Source organism: Castor canadensis, chromosome X, assembly GCF_047511655.1.
Source record: "Castor canadensis chromosome X, mCasCan1.hap1v2, whole genome shotgun sequence".
Taxonomy (NCBI): Eukaryota; Metazoa; Chordata; class Mammalia; order Rodentia; family Castoridae; genus Castor; species Castor canadensis.
The window spans coordinates 23914363-23938646 of NC_133405.1; the positions used below are offsets into that span (position 1 = coordinate 23914363).

General features: G+C 46.6%; 1 protein-coding gene across 5 annotated transcripts in view; it reads right to left on the minus strand.

Annotated features, from left to right (window-relative positions):
* Window positions 1-241: 241 nt before the first annotated feature.
* Window positions 242-24284, minus strand: part of Arhgap36 (Rho GTPase activating protein 36) — a 31316-nt gene continuing 7273 nt past the window's right edge. Inside the window, exons 1-13 of one of the 5 annotated variants that reach the window (XM_074063003.1) lie at window positions 16905-17059; window positions 8268-8426; window positions 6997-7062; window positions 6255-6490; window positions 5803-5995; window positions 5554-5609; window positions 5169-5319; window positions 4512-4660; window positions 4131-4307; window positions 3810-3907; window positions 3564-3670; window positions 2970-3143; window positions 242-1481 (exon numbers count right to left, since the gene is read on the minus strand). In XM_074063003.1, the coding sequence (XP_073919104.1) occupies window positions 1324-1481; window positions 2970-3143; window positions 3564-3670; window positions 3810-3907; window positions 4131-4307; window positions 4512-4660; window positions 5169-5319; window positions 5554-5609; window positions 5803-5995; window positions 6255-6490; window positions 6997-7062; window positions 8268-8376 (1674 nt within the window). In that variant the 5' untranslated portion in view covers window positions 8377-8426; window positions 16905-17059 and the 3' untranslated portion in view covers window positions 242-1323. Of the gene's footprint in view, window positions 1482-2969; window positions 3144-3563; window positions 3671-3809; window positions 3908-4130; window positions 4308-4511; window positions 4661-5168; window positions 5320-5553; window positions 5610-5802; window positions 5996-6254; window positions 6491-6996; window positions 7063-8267; window positions 8528-16904; window positions 17060-24284 lie in introns of those variants that run through there. The other 4 variants (XM_074063002.1, XM_074063001.1, XM_020154745.2 and 1 more) reach the window with 4 other exon arrangements.

A 24284-nucleotide genomic window follows, 5' to 3' on the forward strand; every position in this document is an offset into this window, starting at 1 on the left:
GCCAACTCCCTCCTCTTTATTCCATATTTTTTCCCTTATCCCCTGTAATACCCTCCTCTTTATTCCATGTCACCCCTCCCCTTATTCCGTGTTATCCCTTCCTCCTTATTCCACATCACACCTCTCCTTTATTCTGTTTTCCTATCTCCCTTCCCCTTCAGCTCTCTAGTCAGAGCTACCCAACTCACCCCCAAAATTGAAAAGGGGAAAAAAACACACAGTAAGCCATGAGTATGCTGATGTCACAATACAGATGTTTATTAATGATTAAATGCCAGAGAAGTTTTAACAATCACAAATCTTCGAGCTCTGCGGTTGTTACCCATTGTATGATCAATTTCTATCCCTCAATACAATACATTCTTCATTCAATGGACATTAGCAGTTGTTACCCATTAATTTCGGCTATAATTTGGATGTCATACATAATCCATATCTGTGTGTTACCAGAGCATGTCCTGCAAATTTGTACCGTCCTGCATAGAGGAACTACAGAGACGATAGATAAGAATATTTGTTAGGTGACTTTAACTACTTGGAACTAAGTGTCTGTATCTAACTAGCTGTTTTGCTGACAACAGGGTGTGAACGCCAGCTGTCTTTAAAACAGATCCAGGTACTAAAGTCTAATTTTTCCTCTAACTTTTGACCCCAGAAAAACTAGTTAGGCTTACACTTGAGGTTTCCCTGTTGGCGTGACCTGAGCAAAACTGCACAGAATTTTGGGAGTGGCTGTTTAACGAGCCATTGGCCTAAATAATTTGGAGAAAAACAAAATCCTGAGGTGGCAGGGCTGCTGCGGGGACAGGGCTATGAGTTGGTGTGACGTGGTTTAGCATTGTTTGTCAGCTGTCAGTAGGCTGACCTAACGTTCTAGCATGCCTCTTGAGGGCCTTTCCAATAGAGCTCTCGGGAGGAGGGTAGGAAAGAAAGGAAAAACATGCAATCCCATTTGGGGGAGGGAAAGCACCTCGAGATTTGTGAGCTTCTCTGGGACAGATGTTTACCACAAATGTAACATCAATTAAAGGGAGGGCTGTAGTGAGAGAAAGCCAGGATCAGGGATAAAAGAGAGGGCAAGGTAGCACCAGGGAGCCTGGGCATGACACAGAAGTATCTCTCCTTTTACCAGGTGAAGAGACCAAGCATCCCCAGTGAAGGGGCTGGCAGTATATTTGGAATTCCTAACCTGACCCGAGCATCAGGTGGAACTCCTTCTTACCCACAGATCTTTTGTCTTCAGGATTCTCCATGTTTCCTGTGACATTCCAGGTCTACCTCTACCCTTTTCCCCTGTCCGGCACTTTATAGAAGGGAAAACATCTAAGGAAAGAAGTAGCCGATGCCAGTTTTGGCCTCCTTCTCCCGGGGCACACGGAGCAATGGGCGGTCTTGCTCCGGAATGGGGGGGTTACCCGCTCCTTCCTCATCGTCATGGGAACGGGCAGTGCCGGGAGGCACAGCTGGCTCCTCAGAGGAACCTGGAAAATAGTAACAATGTTAACTCCTTATGTTTCTAGACTTCATACCTTGCACAGCACCCAAGGCACTAAGACCTAGTTTTGAATTTCAAATACAGCATGAGGCATGAAGGTAGGGCAGGAATGATTATTCCCATTTGCCATGTAAGAAAACTACAGCCTGACAGTAGAACACAGATCTCTAAATCCAGGTCCACCGTGGGAGCTGGAAGAAGAGCTGGGTTAGGGAACAGAGAGAGTGAGGTAGATGGATACCCCATGCTCACAGCAAATGGATAATATCACCTGGGAGACGGGGAATAGGGTGACCTCCTAACAACCACCACCACCCTACAAGAAGCCTGACTAACTTTACCAAGCAAATGAGTAACAAAGCTGGAGCCGGAAGCTTACAACACTGCATAGAGGGGAAAAAGCAGATGTCACTCTTCGATGACTCTGGGGAGGACCTAGAGTCCATAACTTGGCTAGGATGAGACTTGTGTTTAAGGAGAGTGGTATCTACAGGAAATGCAACACCTGCATCTTCTTTACAGAACTGGATTGCCTTCGAATTCTGAACTTCTTTAGGGTTAAAATCTGTAGGCACTGGGACTTCTTCCATATTCGTGACTTCTTCAAGATTGACAGCCAGGTCTTGTGGAAGGTCTGGAACAGTACTAGCAATGGAGACATCTTCAGACTCTGGAGCCACAGTGCTACCTTCATCTTCTTCAAAAACATTGGCTTGGTCTTTCCGAGAATCTGGAATTTCACTGTGAATTTCAGCAGCTTGAGGCTCAGGGGCCACACTGAGAACTGAGTCCTCTTCAAGATCTGGGCTTTCTTCAGAATCTTGGTTTGCACTCACATCAGAGGCAGAGGCTTCTTCATTTCCTGGTATTTCTTCATCATCTGAGGCTTCTTCATTGTTTGGGGCTCCATTCACATCTGAGGGTTCTTCCTGGTCTGGAATTTCATCAAAATCAGAGACATTTTCGGGGCTCGTGACCACATGGAGAGCTGGGACCTCTTCAGGGTTGGGGTCTTCTTCAGAGCCCACAATCCCATTGATGGCTAGAGATTCTTCATGATCTGGGATTTCTTCAGCATCTGAGGTTTCTTCATCATTTGGGATGCCATCAAAAGCCGCAGCCTCTTCAAGACTGGGATCTTCTTCAGAGTCTGAGAGTCCATTCACCTCTGGGATTGCTTCATGATTTGGGATTTCATGTCCGACTGGGGCCTCTTCAGGACTCGGGACCACATGAAGAGCTGGGACTTCTTCAAAATCTTCAAAGTCTCCTTCAGAGTCTGAAATTTCATTTACCTCTGGGGATTGACCATGCTCTGTGATCTCCTCAGCATCTGAGGCTTCATCATTTGGGACTTCATCAACAGCAGGGATCTCTTCAAGATTGGGGTCTTCCTCAGAATTGGGGGTTTCATCATTATCTGAGGCATCTGCATTGTCTGGAATTTCATCAGTGTCAGGGGATTCTTCATTACCTGGTATGTCTTCGGTATCTGAAGCCTCTTCGTTGTTCGGGATTACATCAAGGTACGGAACTTCTGCCAGGTCAAGATTTTGGTGGTCCTCGAAATCTGGTCCCTCTTCAAGGTCGTGGTTCAGGTTTTCTCCGGCATTCAAGATTTCTTGCACATCGGGGGCTCCTTCAGGGCCTGGAACCATATCAAAATAAGGTATTTCTTCAAAGTCTGGGATCTCAATGAGTTCTGGAATTTCGTCATCAGGTTCTAGAATATCCTCAAGGGGAGGAAGATCATCAAAATTCAGGGTGTCATCATCATCATCTTCCTCTTCATCAAGCTCTGGTATGCCCTCAAGATGTGGACCTTGAATATCAAGGTTATGTGGGATCTCAAAACTTTGAACTTCCCCAAAGACTACTCCTTGATTGATATAGTCAAATACTAGCTCTTCATTGACTGACACATCTTCCTCAGAGAACTCATCTTCCTCAAGGGGCTCATCTTCAGCAAGGACCTGGTCCTCTGGAAGGGCCTGACCTTTAGCAGGGGACTGACCTTCAGCAAGGGCCTGACCTTCAGCAAGGGCCTGATCTCCAGTAAAAAACTGACCTTCATCAAAGGGCTTGCTTTCAGCGAGGACAGCAGCGCGGGCCTCAGCAGAGTTTTCCACTGGATCAGAAAGTAAAGCATCCTCCTCCATCTTTATGCGAGCACTCCTGAATGGAAAGAAATTTGAAAAAGTAAGTTAGATTGTACCTTAATTTACTAACATCAAGGTTGTCTGAAGTTTGTAAGCCCCCACAGGAGAATGTGCTTTGGGATAAGCTAAACAAACGAAAAAAAAAAACCACTCACTGGATCCTTCTCAAATTCCTGCGTCTGATAAAATCCAGGGCTTCAGGGCTGGACTTCCACACACGCTTTGCCACCTGCCTCTGAATATGGGGAGGCACCTGAGGGAAAAATTAGCAACCTTTATTTCACAGCTCCTTTTAGTGTATACTCATCTTTATTAAGTACCCAGAACTGAAGGCACCATGACTACCTAATGTGGGAGGAATTTCTAGAATGGGAGATTTTGTGACAACCTGCTTTAGTTACCCACATACAATTCTCCCTTGCCTTGTAAATAGAAGAGGAAGGTGTGAAATATGTGTATCCAAAAATTCCACCTGCCTGGAAGAGGACGTCCCAGTTATCAATCATGGCACGGACCACATTGACAGAAGCAACATAGTGGTCAATGCCCAGTTTTGTTTTCCTGGACTCCCTCTTGCCAAACTTTCCCTTCTTCAGGAGAGCAGATCCAAACACCAAAGCCAAATTGGTAGAAGTCATGCGGTTGCCAGGAACCTAGGTAAAGGAAAGCAGAAAGGATCAACCTTGAGGTAGTACTGGAAATTGTACAAATATGTGTTTTTTTATTCTTGTTTCTTTTTTTCCTTTTTACCCACCAAGCCCCTTGCTTATATACTCTCACACATATCCGCTACTAAAATTCTTACTACCCTTTCCCAGGTTTTTTGTTTTGTTTTGTTTTGTTTTGTTTTGTTTTACCAACTGTCCATCAATGCCAATGGAGTCCTCGCAGTACTCAGTGATTTTATGCAGGGCCTGCAGCAGACGCTCCAGGGTGTCACTGTGGCAGGGTGGCATCAGGTAGACCAACAACTGCAGGGCAGAAAGCTGATCCTGGGGCTTCAGAGCTACAGGAAAGAAAACAGGGGTCTGCTCAGAGAACTAGCCTTGGCAGCAGGCTTATATCAAGGAAGATGAGTTTTTGCTTTCAAATTGCTTATGGTTATGGAGACAGTACCCAGGCAAATTTGCCTTTGCTCTCTTCCAAAGCATTTGACTTCAGGAGCCTGAAAGTCAGAAATGTGCCCCTCTCCCCATCAAAAGCAGACCAGTATATAACCTGGGTTCTCCTTCGCCCTGAGAGAACATACACAGATTCCAGAAGCTCTAGAAAAATTTCCAAGCAACATAATTCTAAGGAAACTTTAAGAGGCACCAAAAATAACTTGGACAGGGTTTTTATGAAAATTTTTATTTTGACAAGTGATAATTGTAGGTATTCTGGCGAGGTGCTTTTCATCTTCTGATGGTCATTCTGTCTTACTTCCTTGGAGGGTCTTGCAGCCTGAGCTTTGTCACTAGACCCCCTGTAATATATCCTTTCCTTGCCCCAACAAGTGAGTACAGTAGACTCACTTGCTGTCAGCAGGAAGGACATGTACAGGTCGTCTGGCAGCAGAGAGTCCTTCATGTCACGGAAAAACTCCTTGAGGAGTGCAGCCACATCATGCACATTCTGATTGTCATCCAGCACTACATCCAGCCCTTGATCAAATTCTTCACGGAGCTAGAAAAAGGGAAAGAAGACATGCCTGTCTGCCCTGTCCATGACTAGCTCCTTCTTGGTGATTCCTTCATTGAGTTCAAGGTTTCAGTGGGGGTGGCTGGCGTATGGCATGTCTGGGGGGCTTGAAAGAAGACCTTGTCCCCCCACCAGTCATAACATTACCCTCAGGTCTCTGAGGGAGCCCCCACCTCCATCTGCTTTTTGTTACCCAAGGAACATGTAAACATAGTTTACCTCACGCACTCTCTGCACCGAGTATTCAATGGTGAAAATCCCCACTGTGCTTAAGCCTGAAAGAAAAGACCAGAGGATCCTAAGCACCCCTGAGCCCCTTTCCCATGGTATTTTCCTCATTTCCCCTTAGAAGATGCATCCCAACCTCTGCTGGTGTCAGGGGACAGTCCTTCATCCCACCAACTCTTTTCTCTGCCCACTACTAGAACACCCCTCCTTACTTGATTTAATCATTTGTGGGCCCCTTACCATGTTTCTCAATGAATTTGCAGCAAGTCTCAACAACCTGGGGGATTTGTTTAGCAATCGGATTGAGACTCATCTTCCTCTTGGATCCCAGAAGTCGCTGGCCAATGGGAAATGAAACTCTGGAGAGCTGCAGGGTCTGCAGCAGCAGGGCCCCGTCCTCCAGCTCAGCCAGGCTATCCACGGACACTGCACCCTGTGGAGAAATCCAGATGGCCTTAAAATGGGGGAGAAGGAATGTCCATTGGGACCTTCGTGAGCACTACGTGAGATTCAGAAGATGAGAGATTCTCTCTGTGGGAAGCCAAGCCCACCCCTCCAACATGTTCAGTTTAGCCCCCTCCTTCCCCAATCCCCTGCCTCTAGGGCCAGGACACAGACCTTGACCCTCCCACCCAACATCACTGCACACCTCAGGAAGGGCCCCTGCCTAAAACCTGGAAGGCTTAACTCACTCGACGCCCACGGCGAGTGAACTCCCGGGGCAAGGTGGGCTCATTCCGCCTGCGACTGAAAAAGCGCCTGATGCGGCCAAACATCCTCTGTACCACGTTTCCCCGACGACGGCCAGCAACAGGACCGGTGGCTTCTTCAATCTGCATCGCGGCTGTCAGTTCAAGCTGCTTGCGGCGGGTAAACTCGTTCACCAGCACCTCTTCCAGGCGAATGCCAAATGTCTTGAGTGATGCAGCTGGGAAGCCAGGGAGAGAAAGAATGAGAAACGTCAAAGCCCCGCAGGGCTTAAATCAGGAGGAAATGCAGGGGCTGGAACACTCCTCCCAGCAGCCACCCGCAGTCAACGCCACCCTCCAGACCCGCAGCGCCCCTCCCTGGGGAGTGAGCCAAAAGACCCTACAGTGGTCAGGCGAAGGACTCGGTTCCACTCAACTACCCCGACGGGGTTCAATGTCCCTGCCTTAATTATGTCCTGCCAGGAGCGACCACCTTGAAGCAATAAGGGCGATTTGTTCAGGTCGTCCACCAGAAAGGCTTAGGCAGGTCTGGGAGGACCGCCTCCACGTGCCTGCAGCTACTGCGCCATTTCCTGATAGCACCCCCGGAGGGGTTTCTGGAAGTGGGGGAGGAAGAGTCTTCAGGGGCAGTGGGCACCGCCCAGTCTCCAGTAGCCAGGGTCACCTTAAGAGAGGGGTCAGCATTCTATTTTTTTTTCCTAAAGAAAATAAGGGAGACCCTCACCCCTTTCTTGTCCTCTCAGAATCAGAAACCACTTCTCCAAGGTGTTTGGACGGTCAGTGGGTAGAGCTACAGGAAGAGAAAAAGGAAAGACACCGCACATTCACACACAAATAGAACTTGATAAGTGACTAAAACATCGCAATGCATTGATCTGCAGCGGGAGGGGGGAGGGGGGGAAAGGGGAACTCTGTCCATCCCGCTAAAAGTGTTTTGCTTTCTCCCAGCCTCAGTTTCCCCACCTGACAACAGGACCAATCATATCTAACACGCATAAGACCAAGTATTGAACCAAATCAGTATAAGGCGCTGGGAGCGCATCTTGCTACGCACCAGTAGTGTGTCAACGCAACACTTAAAACATAAATTCAGGGGCTCTGAGGCGCCAAGATCATGCAACAGGCGAGGGGAGGGGCTCTGCCTGCAGCGCCACCGCGGGCGAGGGTCGCCAAGTTACTGCGGACGCGTTCACACGCAGGTTGCCGTCGGCTACCTGCGCTGGGGTGGGAGAAGCCGCGACACCTGGCTTTCCCCGCGCTCCAAATCCCGCAGCTGTGGCTGTCCGCAGGGTCTCCTAACCCTTTGCCTCACTCAGTTCAGGCTGCGCCAGCGGTGCGCACTTACCGGACCTGCCGCCCCCCGCACTTTCCAAACCTGCCGGGACGCCCCTCAGCCGCCAAATCTGTGCGGTGCGCTTACCCCTGAGAGTCCCTGGTGCGCTGGAACCCTGCCCTGCGCCGCGTCCCCCGGGCTCCCCCGCAGCCAGCAGAAGTGGGTAGCGCTCTCAGCGCACCTCCCGCCGCCAACCCCGCACCCGCACCGCCCTCGCGCTCTTTGCCTGGCTTGGCGCGTGTCTCTCTCATACACCGTCTCTGTCTCTCTCAACCGGACCTCTGTCTCTGTCCCGGACCTCTCTCAGAGTGCCCCTTTGCGCCCCCGTCTCGATCTACCCAGTTCTCACACCGCAACTGGTGCGCCCGTCTCTTCACCTGTCCTCTGTCCACTTGTCTGTCCCTTATATCTTCTTATCTGTCTTACTACCCCCTTTAACCCCCCAGGTTTCGACCCAATTCAACTAATCTTTACCTCTTCTGTAATTCAACAAACAGCCTTCAACTCCCACTTCCTCGGTTCCCCAGGCGCCAGGAGATCTGACCAGGTCCGAGACCAGGCGCGCGCCCCTCTCACCCTACTGGACCCCCAATCTGTCCCGTCCCGCCCGGGGGGTCTACTCGTCCGAAGGCGAGGACACCACACTCCGGGGTACAGCTCACCTCTGCCCGGCTTGAATTCAGAGAGGAAATGTCTGGCCACGAGTTCGTGGTAAGCAGTCTCTTGCAGCTTCAGACGCTCCAGCTCGGAGAGGCTGTGTATTGATACCATCTTCGTCCTGCGGTCCGGGTTGTGTCCTGGGGCTCCTCCCAAGACGCTCACTAAAAAAATGAAGGCGGACAACAACAGCAAAGGGGGCATGATTCTGGGGCACCGTGTCCTTGCTGCCTTCAGAAAAAGAATGCAGCCACCCATTCTGGAATCGGATGATTATCAGGGCTGCATCATCCAATTGTCACTGGACCTGGTGGAGGGAACTATGGGGGGGCAGAGGGGGAGGGAAAACTGGGAGGCGGCTTCACCCTCAAGCAGAGCTGCCTCTGGTTGCTTATGTTTTTTTTAAATCCAACTTTAAAAAATCAGCTCTGAACAGATAGTCCAGAAAAGAGAAAAACCTAATGTGGGGGGGGGGAGGGAAGAGAAAGAAATGAAGGGAAAATATAAAAGAAAAGGGCAACCTTACAATTTTTGTCTAAAAATACTTTGAGACAAGAATAAAACAGTTTTTTCTACTAATTAATTAGAACATTGATAGAGTTTTTGCATGATGAAACTCAATGCTGTCTAGGTTGGGTGAAGAGGAGGGGTTTTTTTGTTTGTTTTTTTTTTTAATTTATGTTACTCTTCCAGAAGACAAACTGGACACATGGGTCTGGAGCCAAAAATTGTCCCCAGGCCCTTTGACTCAGTAATTCCCCTTCTAGGAATCTATCCTAATGAAATCTTCCTACAGACAGAAAAAGCCATATTCACGTGAGCCATAACAGTAAAAAAATTAAGGGAAAAAACTAACCTAGCTATGAGATTAGCTATATAAATTATGTAATGACCATAGGATAGAAACTTATGCAATCATAAAGTGATGTTTATAAAGAGCTTTTTGACAAGAAACACAAACACAGAATTGTATTAATTATGACTATAACTATGTGAAGAAAAAATGCATTAAAAAATAAAAGACTGAAGTAAATATACCTAAATACTAACAGCCTCTGTATTAAGTTAAAGGTATTTTGTTTGCATTTTGCCTTTATTCTATTTATCAAAATTTGTACAACCTGATTACATTTCCATTTCAGGAAAAAAACAACTTGTACCAAAACAAACAAATATCATCTCCAGACCATTTCTACTGAGACTCCATATTCAGAATTGGTGACCAGAGTGAAGCTTGTCTTAGTGTAATGACTAGGCTGTTTTATGTGGCTTTCTCCATGGTCCCCACAGGTTGCATAGCATCTCCCAGTGGGGATCTTCCTGCACCCCACACAGTATCCTTTCCTGCACATTCTCTTACTTATTTGTTCTTTCATCCATTTATTGAAAGAAAAGATCTGTATTAATTGCCCACTTGATGCCAGGCACAAACTATTCAAAGGATGAGCAAAATAATACTACTCCTTTCGTAACAGATTTAACAGTGTGGTGAAGGAGATACACAGGTTAGCAACAACTTACAGAACCTTGTGGTAAGTCAGTTGGCCAAGATATAAACAAAGCACTGTGAGAGCAGAAAGGAGAAACATCTAAGTCTGCCTGGAAACAAGGAGGGGAGCATGTCCAAAAAGAGAGAACAGCTTGTGCAAAGTCAAAGAGATTGAAGAGAGGTTGTCATCTTCTTGAAGCAGTATAAAGGTACTAGAAGGAGATAAATCTGGATGGGAAAGGATGAGGCCAGGAACGGCCCTATAAGTCATGTTAAGGAAGGAGTTGGACCTTCTCCTAAAGACAACAGGGAATTATTGTAGGGCTTCAAGCAGGTGTGATCCAGTCAGAGTTGCACCTTGGAAAAACAACAGAGAGCCATGAAAACCTGGTTTGGGTAGAGAACCCGGAAGAAGGTACAACAGCCAAGAAGCAAGAGATGCAAACACAAGTCAGCGTCACTGGGTAGAAATGACAGGACTTAGAGGGTAATATTAATTGACATGAAAAGGAAAGAATTTAGGAGAGCTCCAAAGCTTATGGTTTGGAGGAATACTGGCTCCTGAGGGAAAAGATTATTTAGGACATGGGTAACTAAACCTTTTGACCAAAAAAAAACAAAAACAAAAACAGGAAATAGTCACATACCTACCACTTTTATGAGCTTTCCATTCACATGGAGCTTCTCAATAATATTTTATATATAATTAGGAGATGGGCTTAAATTTCAAAGATAACATGGCTTTGACAGAGAGGAGGTAGGTACAAGCTTAGCATGCAATAATCTAAATAAATAAACTATCCTGTATCCAAAATGAAAAGACATTCCACCTGGAATTTTATCTCCAAAATTCTCTTTTGTCCAGTTTCCTTCATGGCTAAAATCAGAGATATGAGAACTGCTTGCCTGATAACAGGTAGAGTATGAGAAAGGATACGGGGGACATTCCTATAGCTTTTTGGACTAAGCCAAGAGGAAAAGCCCTAGCATGAATTTTCAACCTCCTTCAACTTCAAAGCATCAGCCCCTAGATCCAAGGTGAACCCCTAAACCCGACCACCAAGCTGCAATCTCAAAGGCACATGCATCTAACCTCAGTCCCAGACCGAGCCCCTAGCAATCTCCCACTCACAAACAGCAGGTCCAGAACCCATTCCTGAGTCAAAGGTCTCAACCTGACACACACAGATGAGCTGTGGATTAATATTTCTAACATCACTGACCCTCTCCCCTTACCCAATCTAGACATTTTGTTACCTGTCCTGGAGTTTCAGTTGTTTCTTCTTGTGGAGGCTTACCAGATCTGGTCACTCAAAGAGCAGAGCTGATTCTTTCTCCAAAAAAATGCAGGATGAAAATCAGTCCCTCCCCTCTCCAAGAAGTAATGTAAGAACAAACAGTAAGACCTCAAATCAACATCAGCCCAAAAAGGAAAGAGAGAGAGAGAGAGAGTGACAGAGAGAAAAGCCTTTGAGAGATGAGTCAGCCTAGATGCTTACAATTCTGAAGGAAATCAAAGGCCTTAGAATAAACCGTTTGCCATTGCCTCCTTCCTTGAACATATGGGCCTAAACCTAAAAGCAGTCATATGCTGCAGTTTTGCCAGCAAAACTGACACTGGATTGCTTGCCTTTAGCCCTCTCAAGGCACCAAGAGGACACAAGACAAGCAGAGCTAGGAAAACCAGTATGCCCAGACAAGAAGCATAGGGAGGAGAGGAAAAGGTGAGGCAGACACAGTAAAGGTTCTTGAGGTGTGAATGTTCTACTTGACCCCAGGCTTGACTTTCCAAACTGAACACAAGAGAAGATTCACCATAGGGCACAAGAGACCAAAAGACCCTTCTTGCTTCAGTGTCTTCCCCTTTTCCCTTAAGCATGTCACGGCACTAGCCTGAAGTGACCATGACATCAAAACTACATTCAAGAAGGAATATGACAGCAAACCAGGTCAGTTTCAGTCTAGAATTGAAGACATTTGCAAAAACAATTTTTTTAGACAAATATCTGCACTGAACTCTGGAGTTACAGCTAGACAGAACTGAGTTCAAAGACAAGCTTTATGATTTCTTTGCTAGATAACCTTAGGAAAGGTGGCTGAATTCTCTGAGCCTCAGTGGCCTACTCTATAACATAGGAGAATCTCATAACATGCATTGAGTGGTTGAGAGGTGAATGAATAAATGTATGTGTAGTAAGTAGCACTGGTTTTAATAAATATGTTGAAACTCAAAGTTCTTTGCAGAAGGCCTGAGTTTATCAGAAAATATCAAGTTTCAAAAGTGACTACATAAAATCAGAATTTGTATCAATGCATTGAACAACCTACTCTGTTCAATTTCTATTAAATTTGAATTAAATTAAGGCAAGCGAAGTGGTCTGGTAATCTATTGGGAATAGATCTTTCTTCTGCACTCTTCAATTTCATCAAGGTCAGATAATTTTTTAAAAATCATGAAATTTGGAAAAACTAACTGCATAGTTCAAAATTTCAAATATTTTTATTCAGATTAGTAAAATCTCTGTATGCCCCAGCATCAATTTCTCTTTCAAACCATCCAGTTTAACATTGTCACAAGCAGAAGATACAACTTAATTTAGATGATCAACAGAATTAGTATTTTAACAGATTCCAAGCAGGAGGATTTGAACAAAGAGCAGAGGGACACCCAAATCAAGTCTCCAACAATATAAAAATGGGGAGCACCATTGGGTGGCATCAAGCCTGTTCCTCATGTAGTCTTGAAATGCATGGCACAGATGGAGAAACAAATTAACATTAAAAAGGTCACCGCTTCGACACTGTGAGGACGAAAATGCTCTCAGCTAGGCATAAATCTACAGCCTTCACATTTGGTGGACTAATCTGCTCCACTGCCCCCATCAAATAGTTGGCAGTGGTGCAGGGATTACTAGTAGACACCTAGGAGAAGAAGGCAGAGACCACATGGATGCCGTGGTTGGAATCCTTATAAATGAGGCACTTTATGGCATCAGCAGAATTTTGTCTCCAACTACTGAGAGACCTTTGGAGTTTGAGAAATTGATAGCACATGGGGCTGGGTGCCCCGTGTATTGCATCCACGTTATTCAAATGTCTACAGGCAGTGACAATGGATAAAGACATCCTCATTAATACATCACAACATGGGAAAGAGATACGGGTCTCTAGATGAAAACATCTGGGCACCAGTTTGGTCTGCTGACACATTACTTCATTCATCCCAGCATTAATGAGTTAGACTTTAAGTTGTCATCCCATAACCTCCATTTCAGTAAAGGCTGCAGATGCCTTGAACAAAATGACTCATTTTATCCTATGCAGTGGCGATGCCCCAAGATAATTAAATTTGGGGACAGCATTCTTCAATACGTGGAGTCAACACATCATGCCACAGCAGAAGCTCATAAACTGGAGATGGTACTGTTAAAATATCATGAGAAAAGCCCTGACTTAAAAAATAATCTGTTTCAATAATTACCAAGAATGTTAGAAGGGTCATTAGCCATTAGCCATTCCAAAATCTCCATTCTCCATTTCAGAAAACTGAGGCTCAGAGAGAGACAAAGATTTTCCCAACACCGCACACAAATTTGACAACAAGGCCTGAACAAAAACTCAGTTCTCAGTCTCAGAGCATTTTCTATTGCCCAACCACCTCTGCTCTTAATAGCTGGAAGATTCTGCATCGCTACATAATGAAATCAAAAGAATACACACATAATCAAAGCCTAATTCCATAAAGCCAGAGGAGGTCATCTCAAAGCAGGCAGGCACCAGCAATTACAACATCTTTGTTAAATACATACAATCATCATTTCACAGGACGTGGGATGCCCTTTTTAAATTTTGTTGAGTAAAGGAACAATTCAAGCTCAGGGTGATGAAAAGCAATCTTTATGCTAGAAATGTCCCAAAGGATACTGTAAACAAGGCAATGTGACATCAAATGCAACAAGATGTAAATATTCTCACTATTATCTGCAGTGTGTGTCAGGTTGCATAATAGTACTGGCATCACAAGTTGTGTCATATGTATCATCTTTTCCCCTTTTGGCTGCTGCCGTTTCTATTAAATTGTGGTGGAAGAAGGAAAAATAAGATGTTCTATCAACAAGAGGTAAAAAAAAAATTAATACCTAATTTGCCTTGTTCTTTTCATTTTTTCAAAAGCTTTCTTTACATCCTTCATCTGTAGACCATAGCACACAGTAGGTGTTCATTGGGTGAATCATAGGATTATAAAGTCTGAGGATTTGAGAAAACATAAAAGTCTTATAATTAAAACACCAATCCATGATTCATGGATAAATGAATCATGGCACTTTATTCTCACAACAACCCCTGGAAAGGAGGTAGGTTGGAGATTATAAACCCCTCGCCCCCAAATTTGCAGATAACAACAAACTAGGGATGTAGAGAACTTGTGACCTAGCTAAAGTTGCACAAAAAAATGCCATGGACGAACATGATCTGCTGTCCCTACCTATTCTTTGGCCAGGCCTTACCCTTCTCACCAAACCATGGCATTTCTTAATATTCATCAAGACCTGCTGCCTGGAACTAGGAAGGTCCAAATTAAGACAAGTGACTGGATTTCTGACGTCTTATTATAGATGTTATTCTGTGGTACTGGAAAATGGGAATGAAAGATAGATAGATAGACAGATAGATACAGAAGACTATAATAGTCTTTATATATATGTATATATATATATATATATATATATATATATATATGGCTATTATGAAAGACTATTAGGAAAGTAGAAGGGAGAAACTAATAGAGGGGAAAGGCACCAAAAGCCTTCTGTATTCATTCTACCCCATCTTTCACCCCAGACCTCCCCCCAGTTTAACAGCATGGTACCCATATTCTGAGATATGGACTGGAACCTGGACTCAAATCCCAACCTCATGACATGTTAAGTTCACATATTCACCAACTACATGAGCAAATTATCTCACTTCAGCAAGCCCCAGATCCATGACCTTACAAAATAAGAATCCTGACACCTGTTATGTGTGGCTATAAGAATATTAAATAAATGATATGGTGGCATGAAAGAAACCTCCAAAGGGAGCACTGCTGTGCCAAGGGGAGGAATTGTGCCCCCTACCCAAAAACAAATACCTGGGAGTTAAATTTGAGAGGACTAAGCAGAAGTGCTACTTATCTGAAATGAGGCAGAGAATGCCCCTGCTAAAGAATGCCTCTGCACCAGTTTTTATGGGTACTCACTTACTGTCAGCATGAAGCAGGCTTTCAGAAGGGATACATGGACTGGGTCTTTCCTGATTCCAATGCAGATTCGAGATAGCCAACTGAGGGATCTGGGGGATTAGTTTAGTCTGTGAAATGTAGAAAAAAGCTGACTAACCCACAAAAGGTATTTAGTTCCCACCTTTGGACCCCTCAGCACCATACACAAGTCACCTATGCTCACGATGGTGGAGGGAAGAGAGCCATCTGGAGTGGAAAACACCAGTTCCTGTCCTTGGGATCTTATAGCCTAGTTGAAGGTCACATAAATGTCATGAGTCTGAAGGACTATCAAGAAAGGGTCCTGGGTCTAACATCATCCTTCTGTCCTTCCCTATACTCATTTAAATACATCTCCTCTCTTTTTGTTTCTTTAAGGAATGTCAAGGATTGACTATTTCCCCAGGCCCACCAGTACTGTCCACACCCTTATTCAACCTTAGGTCAGTAAATTCCAGTTGATTCTTCCTGCCCTCTCAACCCCTGCTCCTCCCCAAAAGCTTCTCCTTTTCAGACATGCATACATGTTCCCACTCACAGACGTCCATCTCCACAATCACATCCTCAGTCTCTCACATACACATTTTCACACACACACACGCACCCTCCTCTCCCTTGTATTCACTGCAAGAGAAGGAAAGGGGACAATGGGAGTGAATCAAAGGAAGGGCCATGAGCCATTCGCCAGATCTGCACAAACCAAACCGTATCTGTGGCTTCTACAGGGTGGGCAAAAGAAAGACCAACGGGGACAATCCCCCAAGCCATCTGAGCAGAGGTCAACAAGAGGAAACCTGCAGAGGGAAGAAGTTCTCAGAACCTATGCTTGAGAGCTCCTCCATCTTTGGCCCCCCCACCTTCACATCTCTTCTTACATCTTCTTCCCCAACAAACATCCAATTTTCTGCCAGTTTTTTTCTTCAAAATCCTGTCTGAGTGACTGTCATAGGGAATCGGGACTGTGGAAGATGTTTTTCCCTGCAGTTTTCATGATAGGAATGGTATTTAAAAAGTAAATTCAAATAACCGTATTTCTCAAGTATCAATTCCTATCTATCGAACCATCTTCCTTTAAAATCAGACCACTAACTTGACTATGAGGTGGTGAAAAAAGCCCTAGAACAGAAGCCAGGAGGCCTGCTTCGTTACTAAGCAGCTGGGTGGCCTTGGGCAAGTCAGTGAGCCTCTCCAAGCCCGAAACAAACTGGTATAATTTATTATCATCCTGTTTAGCTAACAGCACTGTAGCAACGCAGCCCTCACGTTTACAGAGTCCTTGATTATTCTAAAGGACTTAGTGAACTCCAGCACACAGGGTCATGCCACTGCTATCCGCAGTTCAAAAGAGAGCGCCCCCCCTCTTCTACCCCCACTCCTCCGCAGGTCTACACCCGGCCAGAGTGCAGGGAGGGGGGATTCTGAGGCAGTCTCCCCACCCCCCAACAGGAGCTCCTGCCCACCTGGAGGCCCTTGACTCTGAGCTTGCCTCTGGGTGGGGGGTGGTCTGGACTCCAGAGCTTATCCTGGGTCTGTGGCTGCCACTGCGCCAGCGAGGGCAAGAGCGGCCTTTGGGCTGCGCTGGGTTGCGCTGCTGCGCGTGTCCCGCTCCGATGTAGCTCGAGGGAGCGCAAAATCTGCGAAGTTAAACAAAGCCCCGCGGCGCCCCAAAAGTACTTTCTGCTGCCTGTCCCCGCTGCGTAATCCAAACATTAAATCTTTGCTGCGAACTCTAGGTTGGAGCCATCCATGCTAAAGGCTGGGCAACTTGTCCAGCACTGCCAGGCCTCCTCTCCCTCCCTCACGTCGGGCCCTCCACTTAGAGGTCCCTCACCTCCCTCTCGCCCCGCAGTGGACCGCACTCTGACCCCTGGTGCCCGGCCCCTGCTCTACCTCTTGGCGATTCTCCTGGTCCGGCCAGGGAATAAGAGGCTGCGACCTGCTAGTCAGTCCAGCGACGCGGCTGCGGCTAGTCCTGAGACAAGCTGCAGGCACTGTGAGCGCTCAGCTCTGCCGCTCCGATTCCCCCACCCTGTGTACAGCTTTCCGCGGTGGGGTAGGGGCTGATTCATAGCAATTTTCTACACAGCAGCCAGCTCAGTGCCTTACGCATACCTGTTTGCTGAATTCCCTGGGCTACTCCCACTGTTTCTCTCTGTACCCCACAATCTTCTCTCTCTGCATTCAAAACCAATCTCTTCTTCAAGATGCAATCGAAGCATCTCTTCCTTCTGAACGTTCTGACTACCCTTCCTCAGGCCATGTCACACAATTTCACATTACTGGTGAGGGAAAGGCAGAAGTGGAGGTCCAGATGGTCAAGAAATTTACCCAAAGACACAGGGTTAATTAGTGCCAAAGCCAAGGCGAAGGCCCAGATCTCATGAATCCCAGCTTGGCACACTTTTTGATATGCCACATTACCTTCCCTATGCCCTGACTCCTATGACATTCCAGAACATTCCTTCTTTGTTGGCCATTTATGTACAAGAGCTGCACCAATAACCCCCTCTGCTCCTTGCCTTACTTTTTCTGCTCTATGTTTCCTACTCTTGTCCAGGGCCTCTGCTCTTACAAACTCAGAGACAAAAAGGTCATTTTGTTCAAAGTTCAAAGAGCAGAACAAGCAAACAGTAGCTGACTTGACAAAATCTTCCACCCACCTGGATAACAATGATCTCAGTAACCTCCCCCCAACCCTACTCCGCCCTACACACACTACCTACTATCCATCTTCATTTTTCATTATCTGTCTTCCACACATGTTTAGACAACTGGGGAAGTCAGAAGGCTATCTTTCTAAATCCCTTCCAAAAACACCCTCTTCGAATCTGCAATTCACAAAACCATACATACAAATCACCATTCAATTAAGCAAGTTATATTACTTACAAGAATAAGATGTTTACAATATTCTCATCTGATACAACAAGGGTAGTATGGGGTTATAAACACAAGATCTCAAGTGGGAAAGACTTCAAAAACACAATTACTCCCTCTGGCAATTGAGATTCCTATTTTTTGGGGACAAGTAAGTGGACAAAGGGAAAGCCTTATTGTTAAGAGGGACAAGAATGGAGAAGGCAGGAGATTCAAGAGTGTCAAAGACTATGGCTAACCCAGCAAAAGGAAAAGAAGAGGAAGCAAAGTCTAGACAATGGACAGAAAGATGGAAGGGAAGAGGAAAGGTTAGAAGGCAGCTGCTGGATCCAAAAATACATAGCTACAGTGAAGGCCCAAGAAGACATGGCCTTACTTCCCAAAGGCTCAGAGGTATGACTCTGAAGGCCCAAGATTGGAAAAGAGATCCAGAAGCCTAGTGGCAACTGTCTCTTGTCCTCTTGAGAGGGGGCAGGGAGATTCTGGCTTCAGCAACAACATTGATGGTGCTATTTTGGATTCAAGTACCACCAGCTCACCACTATCACCACCACTGGGAAGCCCTTGCCCTCTCCCTCTTCTCCTCACCGCTGAAATTAAATAAATCTTACCCCACACAGAAGCGTAATTTGAGTGCTCATGATCAATCCCCTTCCATTGGAGAGGCTCTCTCCTTCTCCTCCTGTTGGAAATTAGTTGGGTGCTGCCCCATCAGGAGAGGGGGAGAAGGGAAGTAGGACTTTGAAACTGGTCCAATTTGTCCCTCTCATGTCTCTGTCTCTCTGTCTCTCTCTCTCTCTCTCATTGCATTTGTCTGCAGCCTCTCCTTCTGGCCCTGGCAGGTCTGCTCCCCTTCCTCACTGCAGCATCCTGCAGCCAGTTCCCCTCACCTTGTGATAAGGGGCTGGTATTAGGGGGCATCTATCTGGTGGTGCTTGCTTTTTAAGGTGGAATTTTAAACTGATATGCCAGGGAAAGGCTTGAGTTGGGTAGGTGGATGTGTCACAGAAGATGAAAAGAAAAGAAAAAAATCCACTCCCAGTGTCTAGCAACATATTGGTGTTGGGGACAGCTGGGAGGTATGACTTGAACCTGAATGCATAGGGAATTCCACTTGGGTAGAGAACTGGCCGTATGTTGGCTTGGATTACAGTAATTGCCTTCATAACCTAAATACACAAAGACAGCATGATATATTAGAGAGCAGAGAAATCATGGAATATCACTCAGCCTCAGTTTCCTCGACTGCAAAATAGGAGACTCAATGCTTGCTCTCATGGCACTGTGGAGAAGTGTGAATAACATAGGTAAAGTACCAAGCACTTACCTTGCCACAGAAGCACAGAGAAGGAAAAGAGCTTGCTAGGGTCAGGATTGGAACTGAGAGCTCCCCAACCTCCCACCCCCAGGAGGGCTGCTTTCATCTCACTTTCTCCTCTAAGAAGGCTACCTGGACTATCTTTGGGGACTTGGTAGAGGTGGAAGCAGGGAGATAGGTTAGGAGCTCACTCTATGCATATGAATATAGAAACTCTATCACTTAGTCTTAGCCTCACGTATGCATATGAATATAGAAACTCTATCAGTTAGTCTTAGCCTCACGGGACTAAGGTTCAAGCTGCTGCTTCATTCTCCCTCTCATCATCACTCAGGTAATCTTCCCATGCCATCTTGGACTGATTCAATGCCACTTTAGCGCCATCTCTGCTGCCCGAATCCTAGGTGGTGACTCACCCTCTGGCTGGCTGAGGCCTCTGCCCTCCAGGAAAGAGGCTTTCTTCTTAATTGACTGCAGAAGTCTCAGCTGCATTGAAACAACGCCCTTCCAGGCAAGCTTAGAGATAAAGGAATGGAGTAGCCCCTTGTCCAAAGTCACTGCCCTCAACTCCGCAGTGCCTGGGGTGCCACTATTGGAATCCCCTCTCTAGGTTCCTTATAATTCCTTAGATACCCTCAAATCTCTAAATTTTCAAGGGATTCCACCCAGGACGTCTTTTCCCTGCATTATAGAGACTGTTCTGTGTGTCTGGCACTGTGCTAGGCACTGACAGGACATAAGGTGACAGGAGACATCCTTGACACCCAAATGAGTACTCTCTACAAGTTTAAAAATGTTTACATGGCACCTTGGAAAGGCGTGGGTGGGGGGGTGAGTTAGGAAGTCTCTGTGAGGGGTGGAGGTGATAGGCAGAAGGACCCCACCACAAACCTAAGGTCTAAAGCTGTGACTTGGAATCTCTGATGGCCAATGAGTTGTATTACCAAATCACTGATAAAGGCATTTCCCTTAAAGACAGCATGTTGCTTAAGAAATTAAATTAGCTGAACCCTACCCACTCTCCCTCTGCCTTGCTTGCTTGCTTTGGGGGCACTAACTGGTGTCCACGTTCCCCTCCTAGCATCTGATCCGCATTCCCCAAACTAACATATCTTCGTCGTCCTGACGAGGCCAGGGCGGGGAGATGGGGAGGAAATTGACATCTTTTGTATCTTAACTGGGATGGGGTCAGTACTTAGCATATGTTACCTCCTTTAAACCTCACAACTATCCCTTGACTTAAGCCAGGGACGTGCTAAGGTCGCCAGCTACAAAGTGGCAGTGCGGGATTCGAGCCACTAATAACTAGGAAGCCTGTGTGCTTTGCACAGCAATTTATACAATGCGGTTGGGGTGGTGGGAGGGAAGGAGCTCTTTCTCCATTTCCCTCCCCACCGCTGACCATCTACACAGAAAGGACGCAAGCGAAGGATAGGAGCTGGATGCTCAATCTGGCAGCAGAGCCTTCTGAAGTGACCCTGTAACCCGCTTACGGTGGGAGGGGACCTCAGAGTTTCCTGCACGGGGGAAGGGGCGGGGGTTAATGTTGGAGTGGGGGCGGGGAGCAGGAGCTTATGCCCGCAGAGGAGCAAAACACCTTCGGCCACTCTGCTGCCCCCTGCCGCCGGTGGTGGCTCCCGGTCCAAGGCTGCTGTTCAGCTCAGGGTTTGTGTGCTAAGAAAAAAAACCAAGTGGCTAAGAGCGGTCACTGGCCAGTGCTAGGCTACTGATAGTCTTGTTAGATTTGTGACGTAAGAGGGAGGAGGGAACATTTACACAGCCCTACTATGCTCCCAGCTTGGAGTCAGGAATTTCTAATAGCCATTGCCTTTTATATAGAAATTGTGTTGCTATGCAAAATAGTGAGCTCTCCATTAAGACAAGTCTTCAAGCAAGACTAGAACAGGTTTCGCAAAAAGCGTGTATGCAGATCATTTGAAACCAATACTTACTTCTTGAAACAAATAAAGCCCTACACCCCTCCACAGTCACAGGCTCCCTGGGGTACAAAAGGAAAAAGCACTTCCCTGGGGGAGGGGCAGAGGTCAAGGCTGTGGAGGGGCTGAGGGAGGGTGCGGGGAGGAGGAGCCTCTGGCAGGGTCGACCATAATCTGAGTCAGGGTCCCCGCGGAGTCCTCGCGCCTGCCGGCTGATTCCCCGGACCTTCCCGTTTTCCTGGGTTCCCACTGGACCCTACCTGGACACAACTCACTCCCTTTGCCTGGAAATGGGGATCAGAGGGGCAACAACCCAGGTCAAAGGGAAAAGAGCATCTGTGCCCGCCCCGCCTTGCCCCCGCCCATCCTCCCTCCTTTCTTCCCCGCCTCCACTCCGCGCCCCCTTCTCTTCCGCCCAGGGAGAAGGCGGGGGCGGGCTGTGTGTGTATGCATGTATGCATGTACGCGTGTGTGCGCGCGCGCGGGTGCGGTAGTCTGTGTGTGTGTTCAGTGTGTGGTCGGGTGTGTGTAGGGGTGTGCGGTGCATGTTTTAACCCAAGTGCATTTGGTGTGGTGTGCATTTGATTTTGCGCTCTGACATGAAGCATGTGTTTGTGCGGTGTTTGTGTGTGCATGCTTGAAGGATGTATGATTCTGCCTGATAATAATATGTCTATAAGGGTGCGGTCTGGATGTGGTTGTGTTCGATGTGTGTTTCTGCCGGGTTTGTGATCCTGCTGTGGTGAGTGGATTTGCAGTGTATGGATGTGTGTGCGCTTGTTGAAGCTTGTGTGCATATGTATATTTGGTGTGTGCTTACCCTTACATGCGGTGCGCCAATGTGGGTTTGCAGGTGGTGTTTGTTGTGATGTGTAGTGTGTGTGCTAATGAGCAAGGTATCTCGATCAGTCTACTTAAGGTGTGTGTGTTCAAAGATTTGTGTGTTAGAGGGTTCGATGTGTTTTAATTGATCAGTTCAAGTGTGTGGTGTGGACGCATGTGGTCAGCTTACGTGCTCGGGCAGAGTGCTGAATAAGGTGTGTATCTTGGAGGGAGATCGCGGGAGTGCATGGGTGCAATGTGTGAAAGCACGGGGTTATCTAAAAGAACCCAGTGATCTTTGCATGGTTGGGGGGAGGACAGGGTGTGTGGGACGTTGCACCTGGACTGGGACGAGGAAGGCGGTAGGGGCCCGCGACCCCAGGAGGGGCGCCCGCGGTCTTGATCTCCTCCTTCTTGGAGGTCCGCCCGTCCACTGCTGTGCCTGCCAGGTCCGCTGGGGCAAGGTGTGAACTTACCTGGCTGCTTAGAGGATCGAAGAGGAGGGCGCCGCAGGAGATTTGGCCAGGTAGGGCGCCTAGTGCGCGGTGCAGGGGCTGGTGGGAGTAAACTGGAAAGATTGTTGGTCACTGACCCGATGCCACCACCACCACCACCACCCCGCCAGGAGATCCCAGTCCTGACCAGCTGAGTACAACTATTTGTTCAAGGCCTGGCTGTTTCACACCTCTTTGATTTTGTGTGGGCAGATCCAGTTGCCTGGAAGCCCTTTCAGCCTGGGCCTCATGACAAACTGCAACTTATTTTTTAAGACTTTACTCAAGAGTCAAAAAACTTTTTCTGCTTTCCTGTACCCTTCTCCCCAGTTGAGGGCTCTCTCCTTTGAGCCACCACAATTACACTCTTCACACTTCTCCACACATAACCACAATTATTTGATCCCCTTTTAAACTCTGAGTTGCTATAGAGAATGCCTGGTATATAGTAAGAATGATAATAGTAATCATTATTGCAATGTTACCATTTATTAAGCACCTACTGTGTACTAGGCACTCTTAAGCACTCTTACTTACATGCATTATCTCCCTAAGTCCTCACAAGAAGGCTGTGAGGTAGATAGAGCTATAATTATCAGTATTTTACTCTTCACACATCAGGCTCAGAGTAGTTAAACCATTTCCTCAAGGTTACACAGAGCATAGGAGGGCAGAACTAGTATTTGAACTCAGGTTTGCCATGCTCCCTTAGGCATTCATCTGAACCAGGCAGCCTCAAGAAGAGTTGCCTGATTCCTGCTATACATTGAAGTCTCTATCAAATAATATCATTTCCTCTAAAAAGCTTTCTTTTGAGTTTACTGAGAGTACCAAGAGTACTCAGCATAATTACTTTCTCTGTCTCTCAGACCACTGATTTCTTCTCACTAATTACCTGCTTTGTGGGCATCTCAAAATCTTTAATTACTCTAGGCATATAAGCATCTCACCAGCTCCAATTCTGGGAGCTCTCCTTAGACTGGTGCTGAAAGAGCCAAAAATGAGCATTTTCTGGCCAGAGTATTACAGAATTGGGGGTGGGGAGGAGAATGGAGATAAGGGGTCAGGATGGAGTGAGGGAATGATTTCACAGCTCCCCCAGACCTGTTTTAACACAGCATCCCCTCCAGAAGTTGGTATGCAGTGAAACCCAGCAGACTAGCCATTTCCATATCAAACTGCATATAGAAAAACAAACAGAGCCCACCCCCCCAAAAATGATTACCGAATGGGCCCTGTTTTGTATTATTCATGATTGGGGGGGGGAGCATTGTGCTTGCCTAATGAGGCTCACACTGCTGGAATGCCTTTCAAGTAGCTTCATCTGAAAAATTCAAATTAAAACAATACATTGCATTTTGGGGAGCATGTTTATGGGGGGAGGTATGATATGAGCCCAGTCACAGCTAAAGGACCTCTGGAAGCACTGCTGGGTCCCCAGGGAACCATCTTGGACTGCTGCAAAGAGGTCAGGGGGTGGAGAGAGAGGGACAATTCAATGCTGGTGAGTCACTTTTCCACTTTTCAGGGGGGGAAGTGAGAAGCACGATTTAAATTGCCACCGTTATTATTGTGCCCTTTCAACTGGCACAAATGAGCCTCGTGTGTGGATGAAAAGCAGTTGGAACATCCATAAAGCTTCCCTCCAGCTGGGCCTGGGTCAGCACCTCATCCTGGCTGGGCAGGAAAAGCACTGCCTAAACTGCTAGGTAGCTAGAAAGTCTTCTTTTGTGGGAGAAAAACAAAGGGCTAGAGAGGCCAATCCAAGATATGCAAGGCCTAGGTCACCTGAAACCTTTGCTTCCATTGCATTTAACTTCTT